At 43.9% G+C, this 24,714-nt stretch overlaps 1 protein-coding gene across 2 annotated transcripts in view; it reads right to left on the bottom strand.

Annotated features, from left to right (window-relative positions):
* Positions 1 to 24,714, bottom strand: part of LOC137436529 (sodium- and chloride-dependent creatine transporter 1) — an 83,045-nt gene that overhangs the window by 16,969 nt on the left and 41,362 nt on the right. Inside the window, exons 6-10 of one of the 2 annotated variants that reach the window (XM_068130394.2) lie at positions 22,787 to 22,890; positions 9,999 to 10,123; positions 6,322 to 6,434; positions 6,043 to 6,177; positions 807 to 909 (exon numbers count right to left, since the gene is read on the bottom strand). In XM_068130394.2, coding sequence (XP_067986495.1) covers positions 807 to 909; positions 6,043 to 6,177; positions 6,322 to 6,434; positions 9,999 to 10,123; positions 22,787 to 22,890 — 580 coding nt within the window. The remainder of the gene's footprint in view (positions 1 to 806; positions 910 to 6,042; positions 6,178 to 6,321; positions 6,435 to 9,998; positions 10,124 to 22,786; positions 22,891 to 24,714) is intronic. The other variant, XR_013624931.1, reaches the window with a different exon arrangement.

Raw genomic sequence — 24,714 nt, 5'->3', positions numbered from 1 at the left:
TCGTGGCGAGCCACGGGCTTGTCTCCTTATTTGGGCATGGGACCGAACAGCCCCGCCCCTCCTGTCCAAACAGAGCACGGAGCACATATTCATTATAGCAGTGAACGCCGCTTCCAAAGCCAGGCCAGTTGAGGGGGCGCGCACCCCACGCTTGTTAAGTTGCGTTACCCAGAGAGGGAGAGTTCGGCTGGGAAAGGTAATTATTGAAGGGGAGCTATCCTTATTTGATTCGGTGCAACGCAATGAATTAGTGGACCACAGAGCCTTATACTGACATTTACTAAGGACATAACTACTGAGGGGAAACTTATGATAGGCCATCGCATACACGTAGCCAAACTAAGGACGACCTTTGACCTTTACAATTGGAGGTATTTACAAGGAATATTTACAGCAAATTACAAACACAGTTCCCAAATCCTCAACAATATATTCATTGGCACCGGTAGGGGAAATGTATTGCAAAGCAATTCTCGCTCTTGTTTATTTATCACCTCTCTTTTCTTTCCATTTTTTGCTACTTGATTGTTTTTGCTTCCACTCTGTATCATCCTTCATCCTGATCGCATCCCCTTTTATTGCTCCAATGAAGGGTTAACACCCAAAACGTCAGCTTCTCCTTCCATCCCATGCTAGTTGGCATACCTTGATCAATGTTGTGTTGATTCCATCCATAGTTTTATGTGTCCGCTAATGCAGAACGACACTAGCATTTGCAATTGTAAGACTATTTTTCCATTCCATTTTAAGATGTGTCGTCGTTGATCAGACGAAGAAAAAAAAACCATTAGCAATGCAATGTTTACCGTAAACCCAGGAGATGATGAAACACTCCCAACCAGCTTGCCAAAGCAGAGTAATCCCACTGGCAGAGTAAAAATCAAACAGTTGGAACACGTACATTCCTCCCTATAAAAGAGCAAAAGTCAAACAAAATCCATTACAGTTCCTCTCAAGAAAACTTATAATCAAATATCCATTAATGTTTCTTTGGAAGTAATATCTATGACATCATATATATGTTTCTCTTTATATAGTCATATACGTATACCGCCATCCTCGGTAACTTTCCCCCAAATCTGAACTTTTTGCTCACCCTAACCCTGTCAACCCCCACTTACCCCCTGCTGTCTCCTCTGTTCTTATTCATGACCCCCCCCCCCCCCCCCCGACACACACACACACACACACACACACACACACACATGGCAAACACAAACCTTCAACTTTCCAGTTAATCCTCTGCTGTACCTTAGATCCTATTCTTGTATTATTGACAGCATCTCCCTCAATTGTTTTCTTAAGAGATCCACCAAGTTGTGTCTTGCTTTTAATCACGCTGATTGATTTGGCTTGCAGTCCACCACATGTTCCACTAACTGGTCCACTCTTTTAATCTCGAGCAATAGACAGTACATAGGACTCATTTCTCAACAAACTACTCTCTCTCTCCTTCATTGATACCTCCAGCTATCCTACTTAACATCTCCTCCCTGGCACAACAATTCATGCAGTGAGAAGAATTGCCAGAAAAGTGTCCCTTTGCATTTTGGAAAACTACCCCTAATCATGAAAGCCTGCAGTCTCTCCTCAAACTTTGTAATTGTGTTTCTGTCCTGAGATGTGCCAGAATTCAGAATATTCTGTCAGGCAGCCTGCCCGGATTTCCAAACTACCAGCCAATGGTACCTACGGTTCCCTCCCAGAATGGCTCTTGGATTTCCTGTACACTTTCAAGAAGCAGGTTGCTTTTGATGGTATACTCCTATGTTGTACCTATGGATGCCAATGTCCATTAAGGTAGTGTTCTCGAACCAATGCTCTTGTTAATATACATCAATTGCCCTCTCTGGTCGGCAATTAGGCTCTTTGTCACAAAAAAATCCATTGCATCACTTTGCAGATGACTCGAGTGTGTAGAATAATTATGCACCCCTCTGCCAAGCAGTATGTGGCAGCATCCTTCACTTGCAGTCTAGAGACAATTAGTAAATATGGTTATGTAATCAAATCAGAACATGCTTTTTTTATGTAAAATGAAGCCTGGTGTTGGCTTGGTGTTGAAGCCTGGTGTTGGCCAAGCTGTCATCCTTCCGAAGTCGGCAAATTGAGTACCAGCTCACTGGTAATTCCCTGTGTGTCGCAAGAGGCGACTGACAGGGTTGGTGGCAGGAAGGGCATCCGGCCATAAAACATTGCTTCAAAAAGGGGACCAAGGTGCCCAAAAAGGCCAACCCCTGCTCTGTGGGGGAAAATGGCCTCCAAAGGTGGTTCTTTTTTATGGGAAATCAAACACGTTCTCACTTTATCCCTCATTGGTGACAGACAGGCAATTTCACAATTTTATTTATTTGGTCACCCTTTACGAGAAGTACAGTCTCTCAAGCAGCTGAGCCATATAAATAGTTATAACCTGTCTTGGGCAGATCACATATCCAAGCTGGCCTCCAAAGAAAGCTGCGGCCTTGCAATTCTCCGCAGGTCAAGTACTTCATCTGATATCCTCAGTTTACCACTATGTACAAAGTCTTCATCCTGAGTGCCATGGAATAAGGCTAAGTGACATTTCGTCACTGTGGACTGGTGTTGCTGCTTACAATCTTTCCTTGTTTGAGTCCCTGGAATCTAATGCTTCCGATGTCATTGGAATCTCGCATCAGGAAACTGAGCCTCAGGGTTTGCTTCTAACTCACCAAAGGAAGGTTGCGGCCTTGCAGCATTTTTTTTCTACTCGCTGTATTATTGACTATTTTCTTCCCTGCCCCTCAAGGTCACATGCTTTCTACCAGAATACCCTTTGTTATCCTCCATAAGTCCAAACTCAATGCTCACCCCTATTTTTCGTTCGCTTCTTTTGTCACCTGCGTAAATGTCCTCCTGAGCAGGTCACGATCTCTTCCATTTCTTAATTTTTCTAATCTCTTTCTTAAGTCAAGTCTAGTGCCCACTGCCTCCTCCTGGTCCCTCCAATTTCTTCTCCGAGTACTGTAGTGCATCTGATTGTTATCATCCCACTGTTTTCCCTTTACCATATTTTGTGGGTTGATAAATACATCCCTCCTACCCCCCTAATCCCTTCCTGTCTTTCTGCTCTGCCATGAGCCGCATTACCTGTATTTAATTTTTTAATGAAGTCTTCTTTCTTTAATCCCAATCTTCCTCATCTGATTCATGTCCATGTGTCTATCCATTCTCCTCAGCTTATGTTAACTCACATGCTTGCCTGCCTTATTTTCCCCCTTATTGTATAGCCCTCTTCATTTCTTCAACACACACCTACCAGCAATGTTTTTCTCCCTGACTTATTATTCTCAATGTGCATCATTTAGGCCTGAATAAGTGCAGGTCAAAGGCGAATTATTGTGAAATGAACCATCTCTGCTGTATTTGCACAGGGGATTGGAAATGGGGAGGTGGGGAATGATGGCAGGAAGACTGGGAAGATTATATGAGTAAAAGGTTGGGTAAGTGTGCAAAAGGAGATCGAAGAAGGAAAGAAAGAAAAGACGGGAGATTGGAATAAGGGGAGGGGAAAGTGAAGGGAAATATGCGGCTCATGCGCTTAAAGTCAAATTTCGACCATATAATTGTGTACATAATTTTGATGACGCCCCATATTTTCCTAGTCCGTATCCATAGTTGTACATTGCTTTTTACCCTGCGCTCGCGAAGCAAAAAGCAGGATTAGGCGTTCGGTTGCGTGTGTGCGTGCATACGTGTGGTGTGCGTGTCTGCATTTTAAAAACTCGTTTTCTTGGCAACTGTTGGTCCTATTGACACGAAAGTTTCACCATGGAAGCACCTCTTCCTGTAAAATTTTAGTGATAATTATGACGTCATAGGTCACGTGGTACAGACGCCATCTTGGAAAAAGTTTGCACCTCTATCTCTGAAACCGCTCCATGGAAAAAATTAAAACATGGCTCATTGTCAAGTACTCCCCATGGGGAATAAGATATTGCTACGGTTTTGAGATTGGCACATATTGATCATTAAAGGTGAAAGGGTTGCCCCCCCATAGTTAGTCCACAAGCAACACGTAGGCCACCTTAGAGTATTAGTTATGTCATAGTATGTGTAAGTATAGGCCATTTCCACTAGTAATATCTGCGTTGTGTAAAGACATGAGTTTAGGTCCTTTCATTTTTGCACCACCCTCCAATTCCACCTATGGGCATAACTGATCCCGCACCCCATTTGGCTGATCCCTCAATTTGTTACGCTTTGGCTACCCGCAGCAGTTTGTTACGCTTTGGCTGCCAGCAGCATTCGCTGCCCTTTGTTCGCTTACTAGTCAAGTAACACGAGGTAGGCCTAAGAGGGAGGAGCGCGAGGTCGGGGTGGGGCGGCGTCATAGCAGCACGTCAGAGGCGATGACGGTAAGGGCCACCAGCCAACCAGGGCTCTAAGGGCATGGCGTGACAGGGCGTGGTAAGGCGCATCTGGTAAGTGCTGGGAGGTTCGCTGGGCGTGCCTATAAAAGCCTTGGCACAAAGCCCTTGAAGAGGACTGCCCTTGAGAGGACTTATGAGAGAGGACTGACCAGCAGGACTTGCACGAGAGAACTTCGAGGAGTGGTGAACAGGACTCAACTGAAGCAGCGCTTGCTTTGGGGACATTGCGCTATATCTCGCTATTACGTACGCGCCGAAGGAAAGGCAGCCAGACGCGCCGGTGGCGAATATCGCTTATTCAGCCACGCGAGTGAACGCGGCAATAGCCGCCAGTGTTAACCGTGAACTGCCAGAGCCCAGACCCTACCGTTCGCCCCGTATTATCCCGTGTGCGCCAACGACCCGCGGAGAGCTCCTGCCCCTCGACTTACCATCTGCCCGGGACGAACGAGAGGCCGGAGGGAGCTGCACGAGAGCCATCCCTGGACGTGGTGAACATCATCCTGCAGCTGCAAACCCCATGTGAGTGTGTCTGTGTGTGAGACGGGCCCGTTTGTCCTGGAATTAAGTTAAAACTGTTTTAAAGGCTGCACTGTGTCCTCTTTTCTTGGAATCATTGTACATAGTGTGAATAAATTATGTTCTTCCTTTCTTCCCAATTCGATCGTTTCTGTGATTTCTCCATTGGCTAAGCGTGGTACGAGTAGGATCGCTAGAACCGGGTTCACCAAATCAATGGCACGGATCACGTGTACACACCGCTCGGCATCTCAGCACGCGTGATTCGTGCGGGGCTTATTTCCTCGTTTCAGGGCAGCGCGAGTAATTAGGTAATAGTGATTCTAGTCCTAGGACCCTATTTCGCGCTGTCCAGGAAGGACGTCATAGGTCCCGGGTCCCGTCGGCTAGTCAAAGACAAGGGGACTAATCCCCCCTTGGTAAGGGGAGGGGGCCGGCGGCGAGATCCGCAATAATATGTTAATGATGATGTCATCGGTGCCTTCATTATGACGTCATAATTCGACAAGTATAACGCTTCATCCAATCAGTATGAATTTTTTTTCTCTGCAACTGTTAGTCTGATGGACACTAAATTTTCCACATAGGAGCGCCTCCTCATGTAGAATATTTTAATGACAACTATGACGTCCTAAGTCACATGGTACAGGCATCATCTTGGATAAAACGAAAATCCTTGCACCTTTATATCTCCGAAACCGCTCCATGGAGAAAATCGAAACATGGTGCGTTGTCAAGTACTCCCCATATATTTTGGTCAAGGGAATAAGTGTTGTTAACCATGACATCATTGATGCCTTACTTATGATATCATCATTCGACTGGGACAACACTTAGTCTGATCAGTTTTAAATTTCTTGAGTATGATCTACACAACAATTCTTTTCGATATTATAAATTTATGATGTCATCGCGCACATGGTCTGGTAGACATATTGGATCAAAGAAAAAAAAACAACCTTTCAAAAACAGAAGAGTTGCAAGTTGACTGTGCAGGGTAGGTATTCCATGAATACCATCTAGTTTATTTTTGAATGGCACTGGCCATCAACCCCTTACTAAGATCATTACAATAAATCTTTGTATAACTGAAGTAGAGCAATGGTGCTTTCAGCTTGCATTTTCATACCTCAGTTATCATGGATAGTGCGATGAGGCAGGATAAACAACAATAAATGGCCACAAAGAGTTGTCGAGGACAGGATCTGAACGATGCTGGTAGGAGATCCAATATGCCCGTCACTAATCCTTCAACCCCTGCAAACTGTCAGCACAATGCATGCAATAAAACTTTGGCTTTGTTCACAAAACTCCAAGAATATTATTATCGCCAAAATGATACCATTACATTGTTCCAGGTATTGTGTGGATGAAACTGCAAACTGTGTTGGGAAAACTTCAAACGTACCTGGCTGTCCAGTCCAAGCAGGAGCAGCATAAAGAAAAAGAGCGTAGCCCAGAGCGGTGCAAAAGGCATCATGGACACGGCTTTAGGGTACACGATGAAAGCCAGACCAGGCCCTGCGTAGAAAGTACAGGACATTTCATCACATGACGGACCGTTCCAGGGCAGACTATCATGGGGCCCATTTTGTTTCAAATATAACCAAATGATTCAGTCGTCATTCATGGGAACATGTATTCCGCAAGCTGTTTCAGCTTTTGTCCATTACTTCTGGTGGCGTTTCGTTCAATGCACACTGTGGTTGATTTATTTGGTGTTCCCCTCAAAACACAATCCATAATGCTGGATCCCCATGTTCCAGTGACAGGTACTGATTTGTCCAGTCTACTGGTGGTCATATAATGTTCTCCCTATGTGTCAATGTCTCTTAATGTCTTTGTGCTACCTGTGATATATTACATATTCAGTTCTTTCAGTTTGGTATCACTGCCGTTTTCTGGAGAGCGATTGCAGCACTGAAAGAGGACTTCACATCCTCAATTGACAGTACTACTTTGCCTGGGGAAGGAAGGTATCACGTGCAAACATGTTTCTAGCAACTCAACGTAGGGCAGATGCTCCATAATTAACACAGATCAGAAATTCCCATACCTAGTGACAGAGGGTGACCTTATCCAGGACTTAATACAAGTTATGAAAACGTTGGCAACTTTTCGCAAGTGCACTGATACTCTGTTAAGAATATACACCACCACCAACCACAAACACTAACACCACCACCACCAAACACGAACACCAGTACAAAGTACACAAATAAACTTAGACTCACTCATTTTGTATCACATTACCAGAGAATCCACAGCCATTATCAAAACGTAGGCTAAACAAATCATTACTTTTGTTTCTAGGAACAGAGCAAAAGGTAGATGGGAATTTTATTTAAAACTACAATGGCACTCAGTAGAGCACATACCTCCGCCAGCCTAGACAGTTTGTTTTGTATCCCAACGATAGGCCGGATCTCGATTTGGACCTGAACCAAAATCTAATCGGCTTGTTCTTGTCACCTAACCAGCTCATCCACCTAGTTTTGTCATAACTCGTCCATAACTTTTTTTTTAAAATATGTTGTATATCGGTTTTCACCCGATCTCTCAATGGTGAAGAATCGCTTAAAAGTTCAATAATTAACGTATCCGAATCCATATTCAGATCTTCACCAAAATTGAATCGATTCGTCCTTGTCACACACCCAACCGGTCCAACAAGTTTCGTCCAAATCCGTCCATAACTTTTTGAGATATCCTGCTATGTATAGTTTTTGGCCCAATCTACCAATGGTGAAGAATTACTTTAAAAACTCTAGTAGCCGGATCCGAATCTGGATCTTCACCAAAATCTAATCATTTCGTCCTTGTCACATACACTACATCTCTGCCAAATTTCGTCTGAATCCATCGACAACTTTTTGAGATATTTTGTTCACAGACAAACAAACAGACAGACAGGGGTGGAAACATAACCTCCATCCACCTTTGGTGGCGGAGGTAATTATGGAAAATGTTAACGGAACAAAACAGGAAACAAAATGTTTAATATGACCACACATGCATAATCCATAAACAATATAACAAATACCTCACTCCAGGTACGTGGCCTACTCACTGACTATGTCTTTATCACCTGAGAAGGTGGATAAGTTTCTGGCAACATTCGACTCCGATTCTATAACTGGCCCAGAAGACATCAGCAGAGTTGTCATAAAAACCTTCTCTGCCACTCTTGAACATTATCTTTCTGGTCTGTTCAATCTGTCATTTGCTCTTGGTCACCTGTCCACAGGGAAGTCAGTCAACATCACTGGAATAAACAAAAATAGCAGTAATGCCCCTGAGATCATCTGGTAGAACCAGGGAACTATTTAACCAGGGAACTAGAACCAGAACCAGGTAGGGTTGGATGACCCACGTAATATTTAACAGTGAAGAAAGTAAATACCTATTTTGGGGGATAACCCCCTGATTTTTTTTATGCCGTGAACAATCTTTAGTACATCACGGGTGATGAAGGTTGTGGTCAAGTTTCATCGACATCGTGTGTGTAGTTTTAGGAAAAAAAGTTCCGAGTGTTCACATACAGCCTGACTGAAGGACACCACGTGATGCGATTACCTCCCCTGAACAATTTTTGTTCCAGGTGAGCTAAAAATGGTGCAAAAAACACACAGGCCTAATAACTTACTTGCAACTATGAGCAAAGGCATAGAATCCCTTGTAGCAGTTAACATCCAATCCTTCCTTTTCTCTGATGGCCTAATCTCAGACCGTTAGTTCGGATTCCGACCCAGTGACTCCACCCTTGACACACTGCATCTGATCTTCCAACAATCGATCAGTCAAGAGATCCGAGCCATCTTTCTTGACATATCTCGAGCATTTGTCATTGTCTGACACCCCACCTTGCTCTCCAAACTCTCAGGCGGTGGCATCCAAGACCACCTGTACTCGAGCAATCAACTTGTGGCTTTCAAATGGATCATCTCATGTCTCCTTCCTGTTGTAACTAAAATGCCCCCAAAGCAGTGTCTTGGTTCCCATCCTGCTCATCATTTTTATCAATGATCTTTCTGCTTCTCTGGAAATCCTCATTATATTTTAGTTGGTGACTCCATCTTCTGACGTAGCATCCCTCATGATTCAGATAGGCAGGCAATAACCTCTTTAATCTCTGCAGACCTTGACAGAATTTGGAGCTGGTACAACATGAGAATACGTGTTTCAACCCTGGAAAATCAAACACACTCACCCTGTTTATCCGAAAGGACCATCTGTTGAACCCAACCAATTATTTCCTCAACAAACCTCTTGAAGAAGTTCAGTTCCTCAAAACTTTAAGACCTCACCATCAGCGACTATCTGTCTAGGGCAAACCACATATTCAAGTTAACCTCCAAAGCTAGTCGTGCACTGGGCATCCTCCATAATTCCAAGTCTTTCTTTGGAAAACCCAAAATTATAATACGTTGAAAGGCCTTCATCTGCAATTCGATGCGAGTAGTGCTGATGTCCCTGCCTCACACATTGCACATCTTGATTCCGTGGACACCAGGGTCCTCAAAATAATTGGAATCTTCCATAATGAAAATGAATCTCTGGGTCTGTCACTCCAACATCGCAGACATGTCGGTGGCCTTCATATCTTCTACTTCCTCCTTTTTGGTCTTGCAGTCTCTGCCATTTCCATGCTGCGTCCACCCTTCCCCCACCCTCAGATTTCTCCACTGTGCAAAGTTCTGCCAGGAAGTACTTCTGGGAAGGCATGACTCTCCATTTTTCATGCCATCATTATAAAACTAGCACCCGGCTGTTTTTGGACCATTATTAAGCCACTGAGTTGCATAATCTATTATGAAGAGCACTTATGTGTTAATATGAAAGTTGGAAAGCCAGTTCAGGTGAGAACATGTTAATAGAACCACAGAACATTATAATTAACCGCTCCACTTCCCTTGCAGCAATCACCAGTGGGAGTTCTCTGTGTTGAGATCTCAGTTTGTTATCTTTCACCATTCAGCAACAATATCACAATAATCAATGCATTTGGAAATGGCACCAAGTTGCATGAACGAAAAGATTGCACGATTTGTTAAAGTCCAACTCCCGTCTGTGCATGCCCCTTACCAGACTGGGCCACCTCTGAGATGTCCACGTTCTGCTCTGCCGCCATGAAGCCCAAGGTAGAAAACACAACAAAGCCAGAGAAGAAACTCGTGCTGCTGTTGATCGCAGCTATGATGAAGGTGTCTCTGTCCGGAGACATGGGGTCAGATAAGCCACATCATCTTGCTTTCCTAGCACAGGTTCCCATTACAGTGGCACTGCCACTTCATCCTATAAGTATAACATTCTCTCTTGCACAGCCATATTGTCTGATAAAGAAAATCGGACCCTTCTCTGCTCAATCTTTCCAATGTCTACAAGGTTTGAAAAATATGTTTACATTGTTGGCATCAGTTACAGTAGATGGTTTGTCTTCAGCACCCGCAGCCACCAATGAAATGTAATTAAATGATAAAGATTGCGTTGGTGTCAGTATCACGGATATTCATTGCCAATGAATAAATCTGATCGATTACATGGATGGAGTGCAGCAAGGAAGACAAACAACAGCACACATAAACAAACAAAGGTCGGCATCAATGGGGAGGCTGAAATTCCTCCTCAGGAAATGTTCCAATATGAGTGCAGTGAGAAAGGTGGAGCCATTGCTGTGACGTCACTGATACTCAGAGTGCCCCAGGAAGTGACGTCACTTCCCCCAATCTCAGCGGTTGTGTTTGTCTAGTGTCACAATCCTGTGTTGTGTCTCGTGTATTCGTATGCATGTCCATGCGTGTGAGACATGTGTGCGGCAGCTTCAATACGAGCCTTTAGATCCAGTTAAAATAAAAATAAAACATGGAATGCTCATTGATGCAGCACCCGACTGCCTGCAAAGCACCAGTACAACAGTTCATAGTCGGGTCGGAAATTGAATATATGTATATTCGACAAGCTCGACAGTGAGTACACTCATTATGGGCTATCCTATCAGGCTCGTAAAAATATGCCGTTATTAAACAAATAAGGCCAAATATCGTCACGTTTTCAGGGGAGGGGAGAGGAGAGGAGAGGAGAGGAGAGGGGAGGGGAGGAGAGGGGGGAGGGGAGGAGAGGGGGGAGGGGAGGAGAGGGGGGAGGGGAGGGGAGGAGAGGGGGGAGGGGAGGAGAGGGGGGAGGGGAGGGGAGGAGAGGGGGGAGGGGAGGGGAGGAGAGGGGGGAGGGGAGGGGAGGAGAGGGGGGAGGGGAGGAGAGGGGGGAGGGGAGGGGAGGAGAGAGGGGAGGAGAGGGGGGAGGGGAGGGGAGGAGAGAGGGGAGGGGAGGAGAGGGGGAGGGGAGGAGAGGGGGGAGGGGAGGAGAGGGGAAGGGGAGGGGGGAGGGGAGGGGAGGAGAGGGGGAGGGGAGGGGAGGAGGGAGGGGAGGGGAGGAGAGGGCGGGAGGAGAGGGGGGGAGGGGAGGGGAGGAGAGGGGGAGGGAGGAGGGGAGGGGGGAGGGAGGAGGGGAGGGGGGAGGGAGGAGGGGAGGGGAGGGGGGAGGGAGGGGAGGGGGGAGGGGAGGAGAGGGGGGAGGGGAGGAGAGGAGCGGAGGGGAGGGGAGGGGGGGAGGGGAGGAGAGGGGGGAGGGGAGGGGAGGAGAGGGGGGAGGAGAGGAGAGGGGGGAGGGGGAGGGGGGAGGAGAGGGGGGAGGGGAGGAGATGGGAGGAGAGGGGGGAGGGGAGGAGAGGGGGGAGGGGAGGAGAGGGGGGAGGGGAGGAGAGGGGGGAGGGGAGGGGAGGAGAGGGGGGAGGGGAGGGGAGGAGAGGGGGGAGGGGAGAAGAGGGGGGGGAAGTACCCGGCATTGCCGGGCGGGGAAGAGGAGGGGAGGGGAACGGGGGGGAGGGGAGGAGAGGGGGGAGGAGAGGGGGGAGGGGAGGAGGGGAGGGGAGGAGGGGAGGGGAGGAGAGGGGGGAGGGGAGGAGAGGGGGGGAGGGGAGGAGAGGGGGGGAGGGGAGGAGAGGGGGGGAGGGGAGGAGAGGGGGGAGGGGAGGAGAGGGGGGAGGGGAGGAGAGGGGGGAGGAGAGGGGGGGAGGGGAGGGGGGAGGGGAGGAGAGGGGGAGGGGGGGGAAGTACCCGGCATTGCCGGGCGGGGAAGAGGAGGGGAGGGGAACGGGGGGGGAGGGGAGGATAGGGGGGAGGGGAGGAAAGGGGGGGAGGGGAGAAGAGGGGGGGGAAGTACCCGGCATTCCGTGTATAAACGTGAGGGAGAAGAGGGGGGAGGGGGAGGAGAGGGAGGAGGGGGAGGGGAGGGGAGAGGGCGTGCGAATCGTCGAATCAGCGCGCTGCTCTGCCACCGATTCAGATTCCGTGTATAATATTCCTCGCTGAAAAAAAATATGGATCTAAAGATGAAAGAAAAAAAAACCTATGTGATGTGAATGGCAATGTTCCTCGCTGAAATGTGAAAAAACGCAATCGCGTGGCAAGGAACATCACTTGATCGCTCTGAGCGATCGATTGCAACTCTGCGTCGTGGGTGTGGCCAACGTGGCCTCATGCTCCCAGGTGATTGGCTAACTCGAGTTCGAGAGAGCCATAATGCACTACGTTATGGCAAAAAATATAGATCTAAAGATGAAAGGGAAAAAAACCTATGTGGTGTGAATGGCAATATTCCTCGCTGAAATGTGAAAAAACGGAATCGCTTTTCGCTCTGAAATACGTGCGCACGCGTAACTGACTTAATGGCGGCAAGGAACATCACGTGATCGCTCTGAGTGAATCAGCGCGCTGCTCTGCCATTCCGGTCATAATATGCCTCGCTGAAATGCGCTGAGGTAAAAATATGGTTTAAAAATATTATGAAATAAATTTTTAGGTCGACCATGTTCTTCCCAGGCTCAATGGCCATGTTTGGGCCAAATATCAAGTACGTGAGCCTCTCCGTTTAGGAGTCTACCGGTAACATTACACACACACACACACAAACTGTGTTTTATATATATAGACTAGCCAAAAGCACCTGGCGTTGCCTGGGTTCTTTTTGAATGAATTGACTACTATAATTCAGCTCAGCTTTTAATTGCAAAATCGGCCCAGTCCGGCCGAAGCGGCCTCGACCGGCCTCGCCACCTAGCCTATAACCTTTAGGGGGGGGGGGGGCCCGTCCCGACATTTTTAGTTCTTTTTGAATGAATTTACTACTATTATTCAGCTTTTACTTGTGGCCGAAGAAGATTGACTACTATAATTCAGCTTTTACTCACGGCCGTAGAAGATTGACTACTATAATTCAGCTCAGCTTTTAATTGCGAAATGGACCCAGCCCGGCCGACGCGGCCTCGACTGGCCTCGCCACATTGCCTATAACCTTCCCGGGGCCTGTCGCAACATTTTTTGTTTCAGAGGTTTCCTTCTATTTTTCACCGTTCAGGAGATTAGCGCGTGCAGACAAACAAACAAACAAAAACTTTCTGTTATATATATATATATATATATATATATATATATATATATATATATATATATATATATATATATATATATATATATATATATATATATATATATATACATATATATATATATACATATACATATATATATATATATATATATACATATATATATATATACATATACATATATATACATATATATATATATATATATATATATATATATATATATATATATATATATATATATATATATATATATATATATATCTATCTATAATTCCAGCAATCTCTGTGTGTGTGTGTGTCTGTCTGTGTGTCTGTGACCGCTGTTTCTCGACAACCACGGGTCCGATATACTTGAAACTTGCCAGGTATATTGCTGGGGACCCGAGGATGTGCCTTTTCAAGGTTTCATATTAATCGGACAATTACTTACCGAGCGATGTCCAAAAAACGCTTCAACCAATCAGAGAGCAGCGAACTAGCGCGTGTGCCGAACGTGGCGGACACACTCTGCCTCGGATGGCACATTTGAGAGCGTATTCATTTATTTCACGTTTGCAAACTATGTTGGCGCTATGTTGGCGTTAAACGATGTTTTAAAACTAATAAAAACGAATTTGCGATTCATTCGCTTTCCTGCGCGTTTGTGTACGCGATGGCGATTTCTTTACCAAACTCCGGAAGCCGTTCGCTTTGGACCGAACCATTTCATGTAAATAGAGGGGGGGGTTCTGTGGTCGTTGCGAATGGACCAAACCATTCATGTAAATAGAGGGGGGGGATTGTCACTGTACTCGCAAGCCGTTCGCCGTTCGCTTTGGCGTTGCGAATGGACCAAACCATTTCATGTAAATAGAGGGGGGGGATATAATTTTAGATAGATATATAGTACGGGCATATATATAGTACGGGCATGCCCTAGTATATATAAGATAGATAATTGCATGCTAATATATATAGTACGTACTTTATAGACGCACTCACGTTCTAATTGCACAGACATTTATTGAGGTACTTGGTTGAAAAAAGTTAACGTGTAATGCTGGCTATCACCAAGGCCTACGTTAGCATATTATGGGTGGACAGACAGACAAAATACGAACAAATGGACCCAAATGCAATATCCCCTGGCGACGTTAGTAAAAGTGAAATTAGAATTGGTTATTTTGTCATTACAAAATCAATGTGCAAAAGCACATTACGATGTATCACGTGATCAGGATTTGAAAAATGGAGGGGTGCGGTTATTAAAAAAATAATTAAAGAGCACAAGGTGCATATTTTGTGCTTTTTAAAGCATTTGCATGAGTAGCATTACTAGGTTGTTTACATAAGTCTGAACATTGAGCAGTGAAGCTCGGAATCATTTGGTGATGAACGATGAAAGAACCACCTTTGGGGGCCATTTTTCCCCGCAGAGCAGGGGTTGGCCTTTTTCTGGCACCATGGTCTCCTTTTTGAAACAATGTTTTATGGCCGGATGCCATTCCTGCCGCCCACCCTGTTAGTCGCCTCTTGCGACACACAAGGAATTACCAGTGAACTGGTACTCGATTTGCCGACCTCGGAAGGATGACAGGCTGAGTCAACCCCCCTGGCGTTAATTCAGCGATCGACCAGGATTCAAGCCCAGGATCCTAGGATCCCAAGCTGGCACCCTAACCGCTAAGCCAACACCAGGCTGTGGTGATGAACGACGGAACGGATTGAAAAGAGTAGGCCTATCGAGCTTGACTAGAAGTATTCATTTTTCAACTTTAGAATTTTTAAAATATTTATCGCAACTTTTTAGCACATGATGTACTATCAAAATGTATTTTTTTATTTCTCCTCCAGCTACGTCTCAGGTCAGTTCCTAGACCTCGGTAAATCAGCAGCCACACAGGTATAACTTGTATCGTCGAATCAGGTAATAGAAAGTGGAGGCCAAGTCTGGTTCTGAGGGGTGGGTGATCCAGGTGATTGAAGCAAATGTCGCAAATGCCTGTCTGTGCCAAATGGACATTCTGTGGGACAGCCGCACCGTCATGAAGCGATAAAGGAGCACACCTTTGGTCAGCATACCTTGATTACCTGCCACAAGTTGTTTTAATGCGGGGCTGGCATAATATTCCTCTGCGATTGAAGCTTCATGAGCAATCTAGTCAATCAGCAGAATTCCCTTGGTATCACAAAAAACTTGGTTGGATATGAAATTTATTAGCTGGTGGTGATTCCTTGTGCTTCCAAAGTCCGATTTCGTTTTCCAGATCCTAGTTGGGAAACACCGTTTTGTTGGCAGGTACCAGACTAGCAAGAAATTGATTAGTTCTGTGTTTAAAATTTGAGAAGATCAGAACATGATGCCAGACTTGTTCGTGATTATTGAGGTTACGATGTACCCATTATTCTGAGACCTTGAGGTGCCCACATGAATGTGGATGATGGCTGAGACGTAGCTTTGACAATATCCCAGGTCGTGTGGATATTTCAGCAACCTTCCAAAAGCAGACACAAACACGTTCGTGGATTCCTTCGGAGCTGGCACTTCCTTGCATAAAAACATAACGATACCTCAATTAGTCAGGTTCACTATGTCAATAAATTATATTTCGTTCAAAATCATGGTAGATTAGCAAACCTATACATTTTTGGAAAGGTTATAGCATAAGGAAACTAAAAATCAATGTTTACATTTGGAGAGATACCTGTATGGCGGCCATTTTGGATTTTCAAAATGGCCACTGTATAATACATATTTTGTTCTATTTCTGCCTCTAATTACCCTAAAAACTTTTTAAAATATACTAAACCTATATTTTCAGGGACAAGGAATCCAATGAAAGTATCAAATTAGTGCTATGGGGAATGGTAAGACACGAATCAAAGGTTTTGAATTGCAAAATACTGTCTTTATATTCGCGATAAGTTGCATAATCAAATACATGTTATCATTTTGTACAGGCAGTTAATAACATCAAAATGTGTCACAATAATTCATATCACCAAACATACACAGGCAGTCAGCAAAATCATATATGCACATGCAGTCAGTATAACTTCACATCGACACAGGCAGTCAATGACAAAATATACACAGGCAGTCAATGGCATCAAACATACACGATTACAGAATATGCCATTTAGAGTTCGTCATCACTGTCCTGTGTGTCGTATCCGACAATATAGTCCGCATCGTTTTCACAGTCCGTTCCACACAAGCAAAGGTCGGTCAGATTGATTGGCAAATCGAATTGGTCGATCGAATCGAATTCGATGAATCGAATCGAATCGATCGAATTGGTCGAATGGTCGAATGGTCGATCGAAGCGATTGGTCGAATTGGTCGAATGGAATTGGTCGATTGGTCGAATTGGTCGAATCGAATTGGTCGGAATTGGCAAATGTAAACATTGATTTTCAGATTTTCCATGTAATAACGTTTCCAAAAATGTATAGGTTTGCTAATCTACCATGATTTTGAACGAAAAAACATAGTGAACCTGACTAAATGCTCAGTCTTGGTAAGATCCATATAATACGACAGAACTTCTCGATTATACTTTGAAACAACATCTCCATACATGTGAACATTATCATGTTGCTTGTTTGCCTTTACTTCCATGCATCCCCGAACCGCATGGATTAAATCAGTTGAAAACTGGTGGTTGTTCACTTGTACGCACAGTGTGCATTGGAAGGTTTTTGCGGATAAAATATTTTCCTTGTCCCAGAGGTTCAGGGTGGGGAGAACACTCCAATTCTCTGTGTAAATATGTATGGCACAGTGCCATGCCCAGTGGGAGGGGATATTACAAGTAGGCCTCAAGTAGACCATTCTGGGGGTAGCTGACCTGTCCCTAATACTGCACAGGACTTTCAAAATTAAGTATGAATACTAACGGTTCCTTTCCCGGAGCCTTTCGCATGCATTGTGTACGTTTTCAGTGACGAACTTCCACTAACTAAAAATAATAATAATAATCATTTTTTAAAGGCCATTTTCCCTGCTAGAGCGGGGGCAGGCTTTTTAAAGGCTTTTAAGGCCTTGCGGGCCCCATGCCAATCTTCATGGTTCCCTTTTTGAGGCAATGTTTTTATGGCCGGATGCCCTTCCTGACGCCAACCCTTTAGTCACTCTTATGACACGCAGGGATACGGTGTACCTATTCGAAACCGGGGCACCCACCGGCAACTTCCACGAACTTCCACTAACTCGGGCATTATTAACCTGCTGTCGCTAGGGCGAAGTCTGCAAGTGAAATCGTCTTTTAAAAATAATTTTCAGCATTTAAATGAAAGAGTGACCAGAGTGACCATTCCAAAATGATTAACCATAATTGTATTCCTGAATGCAAATCGAACTCATGAAAATACAGGAAATACGAGAAATATCTGTGGATGAGAAATGTGGAGTTTCTACCATTTCCTGTTACTACAAGTGAGCACACAGACAAACTTTTCATTTTAGCAGTAGATGTGCATGCGAGTATATTTATAACACCCCTCACAGCTTCCTCCCCATCCCACCTCCCAAACACCCCTTCAAACTCAACATGAGTACGAGTAAATATAATCATTTTTTTATTGATTTTAAACTTACCTTGTGCGTTCATAAGCCTCAGATATAACCTTACCATCGCTGCTAAGAAGCACCCAAACCAGATAGGATGTCTCCCTCAAGGATGTCTCCCTGGTACATCCGTCTCCCATGCAAATATAGCTGGCACAAGCTTTGTGTATTTTCACATCGCGAAGATGTCCATTGTTGAAGAGTTGATGGCAATTAGTCTGTCGGTAATGACGCACGGCATTGTCTTTCCAATGGCAGACGTCCTTTAAATAAATCGCCAAACCTGCCATGTACACACGAGGAACTCGCGCAAGGTTCAAAGTCCACTCACTATCAGGGACGATCATGGGGTTGGGTAGAACATGCCCGTCTACTATCCTTCAGGCCTTACACTAGCCCACATTGTCGGGAGTATTTTCAGTACGGGCAGCTGCAAGATCTCAACCCTTTTGGCGAGAGCTGAAAAAATTGCCAACGCTTTCATTGTGCAGTTACTTTCTCTTATGTTCTTTTCCAACTATTTCTGGCTTCTTTTTGAAGCTTTGTGAGCCGTTTTAGGTAACATTCCTTATCTCGCACACACAATATATGTGCGTACTGAAAATATATGCGTGCTGAACACACAATATATTGTGTGTTCAGTACGCACAATATATGTGCATACTGAACACACAATATATCTCGCACATACAATATAATTAGGGAATGGTGTGCCAATCAACGTTTCTGCTAATGGTGCTCTGCACATGCACAATAAGCATTCTGGGGAGGATTACTTCATTTCAAAAGTCCCGCATTCTGGCGAAATTAACCATTCCATAATTCTGGTGAAAATAACCATTCCATAATTCTGTGGAAAATAACCCATCCTTAATTCTGGGGAAATGAACCTCTCCCTAATTCTGGGGGAATTAACCCATTGATAATGCTGGGAGAATTAAACTGTTCATAATTCTGGGGGAATTAACCCATTCAGTATTCTGCGTGAATTAACCCATCCATAATTCTGGGGGAATTAAAGCGTGCATTATTCTGGGGGAATTAACTCGTCCATAATTCTGGGGGAATTAAAGCGTGAATTATTCTGGGGGAATTAACCCGTCCATAATTCTGGGGGAATTAAAGCGTGCATTATTCTGGTGGAATTAACTTGTCCATAATTCTGGGGGAATTAACTTGTCCACAATTCTGGAGGAATTAACCCGTCCATAATTCTGAGGGAATTAACCCGTCTATTATTCTGTGGGAATTAACTTGTCCACAATTCTGGGGGAATTAACATGTCCATAAATCTGAGGGAATTAACTTGTCCACAATTCTGGAGGAATTAACCCGTCCATTATTCTGTGGGAATTAACTTGTCCACAATTCTGGGGGAATTAACATGTCCATAATTCTGGGGGAATTAACTTGTCCATAATTCTGAGGGAATTAACTTGTCCACAATTCTGGAGGAATTAACCCATCCATTATTCTGTGGGAATTAACTTGTCCACAATTCTGGAGAAATTAACTTGTCCACAATTCTGGAGGAATTAACTTTTCCATAATTCTGAGGGAATTAACCCGTCCATTATTCTGTGGGAATTAACTTGTCCACAATTCTGGAGGAATTAACTTGTCCATAATTCTGAGGGAATTAACTCGTCCATTATTCTGTGGGAATGAACTTGTCCACAATTCTGGAGGAATTATCCCGTCCATAATTCTGAGGGAATTAACCCGTCTATTATTCTGTGGAAATTAACTTGTCCACAATTCTGGGGGAAATAACCTGTCCATAATTCTGAGGGAATTAACCCGTCCATTATTCTGTGGGAAGTAACTTGTCCACAGTTCTGGAGGAATTAACTTGTCCATAATTCTGAGGGAATTAACTCGTCCATTATTCTGTGGGAATTAACTTGTCCACAATTCTGAGGGAATTAACCCGTGCATTATTCTGAGGGAATTAACCCGTCCATTATTCTGTGGGAATTAACTTGTCCCCAATTCTGGGGGAATTAACCCGTCCATAATTCTGGGGGAATTAACTTGTCCATAATTCTGTGGGAATTAACCCGTCCATAATTCTGTGGGAATTAACCCGTCCATTATTCTGTGGGAATTAACTTGTCCACAATTCTGGAGGAATTAACATGTCCATAATTCTGTGGGAATTAACCCGTCCATTATTCTGTGGGAATTAACCCGTCCATAATTCTGTGGGAATTAACCCGTCCATAATTCTGTGGGAATTAACCCGTCCATTATTCTGTGGGAATTAACTTGTCCACAATTCTGGAGGAATTAACATGTCCATAATTCTGTGGGAATTAACCCGTCCATTATTCTGTGGGAATTAACTTGTCCATAATTCTGGGGACTTAACTCGTCCATAATTCTGGGGGAATTAACTTGTCCATAATTCTGTGGGAATTAACTTGTCCACAATTCTGAGGGAATTAACCCGTCCATTATTCTGTGGGAATTAACTTGTCCCCAATTCTGGGGGAATTAACCCGTCCATAATTCTGGGGGAATTAACTTGTCCATAATTCTGTGGGAATTAACCCCTCCATAATTCTGTGGGAATTAACCCGTCCATTATTCTGTGGGAATTAACTTGTCCACAATTCTGGAGGAATTAACATGTCCATAATTCTGTGGGAATTAACCCGTCCATAATTCTGTGGGAATTAACCCGTCCATAATTCTGTGGGAATTAACCCGTCCATTATTCTGTGGGAATTAACGTCCACAATTCTGGAGGAATTAACATGTCCATAATTCTGTGGGAATTAACTTGTCCATAATTCTGTGGGAATTAACTTGTCCACAATTCTGAGGGAATTAAACCGTCCATTATTCTGTGGGAATTAACCCGTCCATAATTCTGTGGGAATTAACTTGTCCATAATTCTGTGGGAATTAACTTGTCCACAATTCTGAGGGAATTAACCCATCCATTATTCTGTGGGAATTAACTTGTCCACAATTCTGGGGGAATTATCATGTCCACAATTCTGGGGGAATTATCATGTCCACAATTCTGGGGGAATTATCATGTCCACAATTCTGGGGGAATTATCATGTCCACAATTCTGGAGAAATTAACCCGTCCATAATTCAGAGGGAATTAACCCATCTATTATTCTGTGGCAATTAACTTGTCCACAATTCTGGGGGAATTATCATGTCCACAATTCTGGGGGAATTATCATGTCCATAATTCTGGGGGAATTATCATGTCCACAATTCTGGGGGAATTATCATGTCCACAATTCTGGGGGAATTAACATGTCCATAAATCTGGGGGAATTATCATGTCCACAATTCTGGGGGAATTATCATGTCCACAATTCTGGGGGAATTATCATGTCCACAATTCTGGGGGAATTATCATGTCCACAATTCTGGGGGAATTATCATGTCCACAATTCTGGGGGAATTATCATGTCCACAACTCTGGGGGAATTATCATGTCCACAATTCTGGGGGAATTATCATGTCCACAATTCTGGGGGAATTATCATGTCCACAATGCTGGGGGAATTATCATGTCCACAATTCTGGGGGAATTAACATTTCCACAATTCTGGGCGAATTATCATGTCCACAATTCTGGGGGAATTATCATGTCCACAATTCTGGGGGAATTATCATGTCCACAATTCTGGGGGAATTATCATGTCCACAATTCTGGGGGAATTATCATGTCCACAATTCTGGGGGAATTAACATGTCCATTATTCTGGGGGAATTATCATGTCCACAATTCTGGGGGAATTATCATGTCCACAATGCTGGGGGAATTATCATGTCCACAATTCTGGGGGAATTAACATTTCCACAATTCTGGGGGAATTATCATGTCCACAATTCTGGGGGAATTATCATGTCCACAATGCTGGGGGAATTATCATGTCCACAATTCTGGGGGAATTAACATTTCCACAATTCTGGGCGAATTATCATGTCCACAATTCTGGGGGAATTATCATGTCCACAATTCTGGGGGAATTATCATGTCCACAATTCTGGGGGAATTATCATGTCCACAATTCTGGGGGAATTATCATGTCCACAATTCTGGGGGAATTATCATGTCCACAATTCTGGGGGAATTATCATGTCCACAATTCTGGGGGAATTAACATGTCCATTATTCTGGGGGAATTATCATGTCCACAATTCTGGGGGAATTATCATGTCCATTATTCTGGGGGAATTATCATGTCCACAATTCTGGGGGAATTAACATGTCCACAATTCTGGGGGAATTAACCCGTCCACAATTCTGGGGGAATTAACATGTCCACAATTCTGGGGGAATTAACATGTCCACAATTCTGGGGGAATTAACATGTCCATAATTCTGGGGGAATTAACATGTCCACAATTCTGGGGGAATTAACATGTCCTCAATTCTGGGGAAAATAACATGTCCACAATTCTGGGGGAATTAACATGTCCACAATTCTGGGGGAATTAACATGTCCACAATTCTAGGGGAAATAATTCGTCCATAATTCTGGGGGAATTAAACCGTCCATAGCCTTGAATTGTTCTTTATGAAGACGAGATGTGTTGGGATATAATGAACGGTTATTTGCTATTATTAATGATACTAATGTCATATAATAAGCTTGCACAAAAAATGTAAATGAGCAAAAATAAATGAATAATAACTGTGGCTCTTGGTTGTCAACAATTATCTCGTTCCTCGAAGCATTCGAGCACCTCCTGTGTGTACATAAATTTACCTTTTCTCCAAATAAGTTTAATCATCCCACTTTGATTTAATGTTGATCAACGGTTATTGCAAATATGGCAACAACCCACATGGGTCCCAAAACATTCCAACATTCCACCCCTCTATTACTGTGTTTGTCTCACCTATAGCAGTTGTTGTTGAAGCGGTTGTAGCTGCCAAAAGCAACAAGCACTCCCAGACCAATGGCATATGAGAAGAATATTTGCGTCCCTGCATCGATCCACACCTGGAATGCAACAACCATTTATGCAGGGGGGATGAAGGACGGGATGAGGGGATCAAGCAGAGTGGTGGGTTGGGGATGAAGACATATATACACAAAGAATTAAGTTAAGCACCCCTACACAACGAATTAAGGTAAGCACCCCCTAATATATATTCTTTGTGTATATGTATACATTGGCATATATTCTAAGGTATGTGAGATCAAATAATGATTGGTATGACATTAGTTATTGACGTTATTGACGTTATTGACGTCACTTACACGTTATTGACATTACACGTTATTGACGTTATTGACGTTATTGACGTTATTGACGCAAAGATCGCTAGAGGTCTTCTCAGAACAATGACTGTACGTTAGAAAACATAAACGTCATCCACACTGTCCGTGATGGACCTATAGCTCCATACTTAAATTGAGGTGAAAATATGCCTAAAATTCCCAAAAAATTGCACCTTAAATTATTCAGAATAAAATATTGAAAACGGCATGATTGTTATGTTTTTATGTGACCATAATATCACTTCTCCAGAAAATATAGCAATATCATGGGTATATTACACTGTTTTGACGACAACAAACTTGTAATGTGCGAGGTTGTAAAAAAACGGGGGGGGTGCTTAACTTAATTCTTTGTGTATATATATATACACAGGGTGTTTCAAAAAGATTGATACAAGTTTGACTTCCTGCCCTTTCTTTGTTTTTTGACCTATACCGTTTTCCTTTTCAGAGTTTGATGCTGTTATCGTGGTATTTGTTTGCTGGGATTTCTAGCTCCGTCGCTCAACTATGCCATTGACAGTGGAGCAGTGGCTCTGTGGTATGAGACTAAATGAACAACCACAACAACATTTTCTGGGGGGAAGAACCACCTGAGGAGTTCACTGAGTGGTACCTGAAAGGGCCTAAGGTCACATGCTTCTGCGGGTTCAATGCCAGATTGGGAATGCCTTACTGGTTTGAGAATGACAACAGCAGGACGGTGACGATCAACGGCGAGCACCATCGGGGCCGTGCTCCATAGGTTCCATAATGATCTCGCCCAAAATGTCACCTCAAACCAGCTCAGCATGACCTTGTTTATGCAGGATGGTGCACCCCCTGCATAAAGCTGGTGACACCATCATTTTCCTGCAGCAACTCTTCAGAAACCGCCTGGTTGCCCTGGGTACCGCTCATGACTGGGTACCATAGCCCAGAATTGAACCCTCTGGACTACTGGTTCTGGGGGCTGCCAACGGCTCTGTCTACGTCAACCGCCCTGCCACACTGGATGATCTGAAGCAGGAGGTGTCAGACTACGTACAGGCATTGCCACATGAGACCTACAGGAACGTTGGACAGATCTTTGGAGTCAGGATCAATGCCTGTCTGACCCGTGGAGGGGCACACATCGAGAACGTCAATTACAAGGATTTTGCAAAAATGCCAATTTCAGACCTTGGGCTCTCACTAACTCTCACAGTGACTTTACTGCAATAGCAATAAGTGATAGAAAATACCATGTCATAAGCTTTCAAGAAATGTTTGGTTCACGTTCCTGAGGTTTCTGTTTCTTTGTAAATAAACGTTTGAAGTTGTATCACTCTTTTTCAAACACCCTGTATATATACAGTCGTGGCCAAAAATATTGGCACCCTTGCACTCTTTTCAAATAATGCCCAATTTCTTCCAGAAAGTTGTTGAAATTAAAAAGTCTTTTGGTATCCATATTATTATGTATTTCTTTGGTTTGCAGTGGATCAAAACAAAAAAGCTGAAAAAATTACTAAATCTTAGCGTATTCCACACAGAAATCCTAAAATGGACAGGACAATATTA

Source organism: Myxine glutinosa, chromosome 11, assembly GCF_964187855.1.
Source record: "Myxine glutinosa chromosome 11, kmMyxGlut1.1, whole genome shotgun sequence".
NCBI lineage: Eukaryota > Metazoa > Chordata > Myxini > Myxiniformes > Myxinidae > Myxine > Myxine glutinosa.
This window is presented reverse-complemented; position numbering and strand designations above follow the sequence as displayed.